This window comes from Lipotes vexillifer, unplaced genomic scaffold (genome assembly GCF_000442215.2).
Source record: "Lipotes vexillifer unplaced genomic scaffold, Lipotes_vexillifer_v1.1 scaffold1188, whole genome shotgun sequence".
Classification (NCBI taxonomy): Eukaryota; Metazoa; Chordata; class Mammalia; order Artiodactyla; family Lipotidae; genus Lipotes; species Lipotes vexillifer.
In genome coordinates this window covers 84319-88739 of record NW_006799221.1, presented here as the reverse complement: position 1 = coordinate 88739, position 4421 = coordinate 84319, and the positions used below count along the sequence as shown (strand labels likewise).

The window sequence follows — 4421 nt, the reverse complement described above, 5'->3', positions numbered from 1 at the left end:
CTTAAACCCAAGGGAAAAGTTATGAACGTAGCCCTTTCTCTCTAAGCATAAAAAGTCATTTAGATGACAAAGAGGACTGAGTCCAGAGTCAGGAGACACAGATAAGACTTTAGGGAAATCACTTTCCCTCTAAGATCTCCTCCAGCTATCTGATTCTAAGGTTAAAACATTCCCTCTGAACTATACAAACTGACCTGGCATTTTCCAGTTTCTACACAGTACCTGGCCACCCTGCCCCCTCAAAAAACCTTTTAATTTCTTACACTCAAATATCAAATGAATTGATACAAACCCTGCTCTGCAAACCTGTATGCCAGCTAGTTGTTTTCACTTATTCTGCACATTGTAGAGAGGTTCCTATGTTCAAGGAGTGCTAGACCAAACCTGCTTGTCACTGCCCCTGGGAACAAATGATCCCCTGGAAAATTGGACGCAGTGACTGCGTCAGGTCCAGCTTCAGACACCTGAAGAAATAGGGAAACAGGCAGTTATCCTACTTGCTCCCTGGTTCAGGGCACTGATTCCCAAACTTGAGGGAATACAGGAGGAATCTCCAGTTGGGTTTGTTAAAACCGCAGCTTCCAGGGTCTCACCGCAGCCTTATTGTATCAGAATTTCTGGGGATGGGGCCTCCTAAACTACGTACACTTTTAATCAATATGTTCTCCCCCACCCCTCCATGCCTCTGCTTGTTATTTATGGGCTTCCCTCTCTACACTCCCACCCCCCCAAAAAAAGAAAAAAGAAAACCACTGTACTGTAGCGGTTAAAGCTCTAGAGTCAGCGTCAGGAGGCAATGAGCAGCTGCTAGATCTGGAATGAGTTATTTAACATCTCTTCACCGGATGGGGGTTGAATGAGAGGAGTCTAGCCGTCCCTTCCTCTCTCAAAGAACCTCACGTGTCAGCTCGTGAAGGAGATGGGGAAAATGTGCAGGGATGTCTCACTCTAGCAGTTCAAACACCCCAGAAGAGTCTGGAAGCCCCCGATCGGGTGTAATTCCTCTCTCTCTCTGGTCCCCTCATCCACAACTGGAGGCAAAGTGAGGCGAAGTTGGAACTGGGTGACAGTCGGGAGGGAGAAACGAAAAGAAGCTTGCAAGAGCGTTTTGGCAAGAAGCAGAAAGCAGGAACTACTCGTCGTCCTCGTCGTCGTCGTTCTGGTCCTGGTAGCGAATGTAGACGACCAGCATGACAAATCCCATGAGGATGCAGAGGGAGCCGACCACCAAGTAGGCGATGCCCAGGAACGGATTCTTGCCGCCCATCCACGAGATGCTGCTGAAGTTGATGAGCTTGTGGCCGCCGAAGACGCGCACCGGGTAGTTGTAGGTGATGTTGACGCGGTAGGTGCCCCGCGGCAGCCCGGCCGAGTAGTTGCCCTGGCGGATGCGCGCGTACAGCTTGCGGAACGTGGGCAGCGCCGCCGTGCGCATCCATACCACGAAGTCCTGGTTGATGAAGCCGGTGTTGTTCGGGTCTGGGCTGAGCTCGTAGACCGGCCGGTGCCAGCTGGGCGGGGGCGCGGTGCCCTGGAAGGCCAACGCCAGGCTGCCGTTCACCAGCGGCGGGTTGCGAAACTTGACGTGGTAGTCGGTCCACCAGGCGATGCCGGTGCGGTCGAGCGGCACCTCGACGTAGGGCCCGCCCGGCAGGCGCTGGTGCCACAGCGAGAAGGAGTCGTTGAAGAGGCTGTTGGCGATGGCGCCGCAGGGCGCGATGGGCAGGCCAGCCGCGCTGTACTGGTAGGGGTAGCACTCGTTGACCGGGTGGCGCAGCGCGCTCGGCAGCCCGCTCAGCTGCGCGTCGTCGCGGGACACGCCGTAGCGTCGGTTGTTCTGGTAGAAGTTGGTCAGCTCGTAGTAGAGGTACACGGGGCCCTGGAAGAACTCGGGCAGCGAGAAGTACCAGGCGCACGAACAGCGGGGCGGCGGCGCGCGGCCCTGGCCGGCGGCGGCGCACACCGAGCAGTTGCCGGTGCCCGGGTCGCCGGTGTAGTCGTACTCGAGCTCCTTGATGCCGTTGGAGGAGTAGTAGAGGCCCAGGCCCAGGCCGATGAAGGCCAGGCCGGCGCAGAAGAAGAGCGGCAGCGTGATGCTGGCTGACAGCAGCGGCTGCCAGGCGGGGAGGCGCTGCTGAGTGAACGCGGTGTTGTCGGGCTGGTGGGCGCCCCGGGCGGTGGCGCTCCAGGTCATGGCGGCCGCGCGGACACACGGAGGGGCGCTCGGATGGGGCCGGCCGGGGGCGCCTCCCCCTCCTCGCTGGGCGAACCGGGGCTACCCCCGGGGCAGGTTTCCACCGGCTCAGGTGAGTTCTGGCCCCGGCCCCGCCTCCGGCCCCCGCACAGGTGAGTCTTAGTTACAGGTTCTCCGGGCAGTGACCGGACCCTTCAGTTCCGCCTCGGCCCAGGTGATCGGCCAGCACCGCCCCTGCGAGTAATCGAGAGCCGCGCCCCGCCTCTTCGGAGGTGAGCGGGCGGGCGTTCCTTCCTTCACCTGGCGGGCCCAGAGCTCGCTTTTCCTCTCGATCCGGGTGGGTCCGGACTCCAGCTCCTCCTCCCCGAGGTGAGTGGCGGCCCCAGGCTGCCTCTGAGTGGCTCATACCTTGCTCAGGTACTTCCTTCCCTTCCGCCTTCCAAGTGACTAGAGTGCCTGGGCCAGTCTTGCCCGAAATCGTAGGAGCTGCAGCCTCCAGCACAAAGTTCCACTGAGGGATTGCACCGTGCGTCCTGGAGCCTTCAAGATTTCAGGTAATTAATCCTCTTTTATCTGAAAGTGGGAAAAAAGTGTCTCTGGACCCTGTTGTCTTTGTAGGTTAACTTAGGGGCCCCCTTTTAGTCAAGTTGCAGCCACAAATTGTAATGCCCAAGAGACTGCACTATGGTAAATCGGTTTGGAATGCTGTGCCTGCATTCAAATTCTAGAATTTTTTTTTTTTTTAAGGGAAAATGATTTTCCGGCTAGGTGCCCCAATCTGGCTGTATAACTAAGAAAAGTGGAAAGTTCTCTAAAAATGACACTTAAAAAAGAGAATTAAAGATGGCAGGAGGTTCAGAGCCTTTAAATATCTCTCTAGCTGGTGGAGAAACCACACAAGGAGAAGAATGCACTGGACTACATGTGATTTCTTTTTCTTTTCAGATTATTTGCCTGACTGGAAAAAAGTCCGACCCAAGGTCCCAAAAGACCTAGCTGCTATCCACAATCAAGGATGTTGGGACTTTGGGCCTAAGGAGGTGAACTACAAGGTTTTACAGGACTTACTGCAAAGGAAACCCAAAATAGCTCTGAACATTGCTTGCGATTCTGGCTTTTATATCTAGTTTGGTACAGTATACACAAGGGGGTGTCGGGCCATTTCAACTTTGTGCTAAATCCTCCTTAGGTATTGAGGTGTTTCTGCCTCTCTTCCCGCTCCTAAAATGCAAATAACTTAAATATTTGCTATATTACACTTCTGCACTTAGAATAATATATTGCATTCAGGAGTTATTCAAAACCCATTGAAATCTGAAAAGTTAAAATACTTGCTAAATTAAACAACAGGGATTTTTTTTTTTTTAAGCATCTTTCAAGTGTTAGCCCTAAGCTAAGCAAGGTAGAAGACAGAAGACAATTAGACTAAAAAGGACCCTTGATCTCAAGGCACTTGCAGTCTGATAGGGGACATATTACTTAGGAATAAGATGAATCAAAATAGACAATACACAGCATATACTCAAGTACCAAATTATACTTTACAAGAATGATACTAAAATTAAAAAGTAATATTGTTTTAATAACAGAAAAGTCATTCTAGTTGAATGGAATGAATGCAGATTGCAAGCTTTAGCTGTTAGAGAATACTGAGGGAGACCCAGCTGACTCGAATTCCACTTCCCTCACTTTTAATCATACCCCAAGAGAGGAAATCCCAACATTGTCCACAACTTCCTATGGTGTGATCCAGTCTCCACTACACCTTTCTTTCAAGAAGATAAAAGAATAAACAGTTCTCTGTATCATTTTGGTGGGTTCCATCCACTCCTATATCATTGAGTCATCAGTTGGCTTGACACAGAGTCCACAAAACTAGTCCCTAGGAAGGAATTTGGTTCCCCAAAGTTAACCTAGTGGATTTTAAGTCTAACAATTGCCCTGCCACCACTCCCCAGAAGTGTGAGCCCTCCTATTGAGCTGAGAGACTTGCCAGCTCTCCCCTCCCTGCATGACATTCATTTATTCATTCTGATAACTAGGGTCACACCAGAGTGTCCCAAAAGCCAAATGAAGAGAATATTTCAAGACAAGGAATGGTCTACAGGGTGAAACACAGCTGAGGGTTCTAGTGAGACAAGAAATGAAAAGGTGCCATTGGATTTAACTTCTGTGGGAACAATTTGGGTGGTGGGGTGGGAGGAGTCAGGCTGTCTCAGGTGAGGGA

The 4421-nt window shown here is 51.8% G+C and overlaps 1 protein-coding gene across 1 annotated transcript; it reads right to left on the bottom strand.

The window, feature by feature from the left end:
* Positions 1 to 1070: 1070 nt before the first annotated feature.
* Positions 1071 to 2201, bottom strand: CDC50B (cell division cycle 50 P4-ATPase accessory subunit B). Its single transcript, XM_007471505.1, has one exon. The coding sequence runs from the start codon at positions 2192 to 2194 to the stop codon at positions 1133 to 1135; it is 1062 nt and encodes a 353-aa protein (XP_007471567.1). The 5' UTR covers positions 2195 to 2201; the 3' UTR covers positions 1071 to 1132.
* Between the last annotated feature and the right edge of the window lie 2220 nt (positions 2202 to 4421).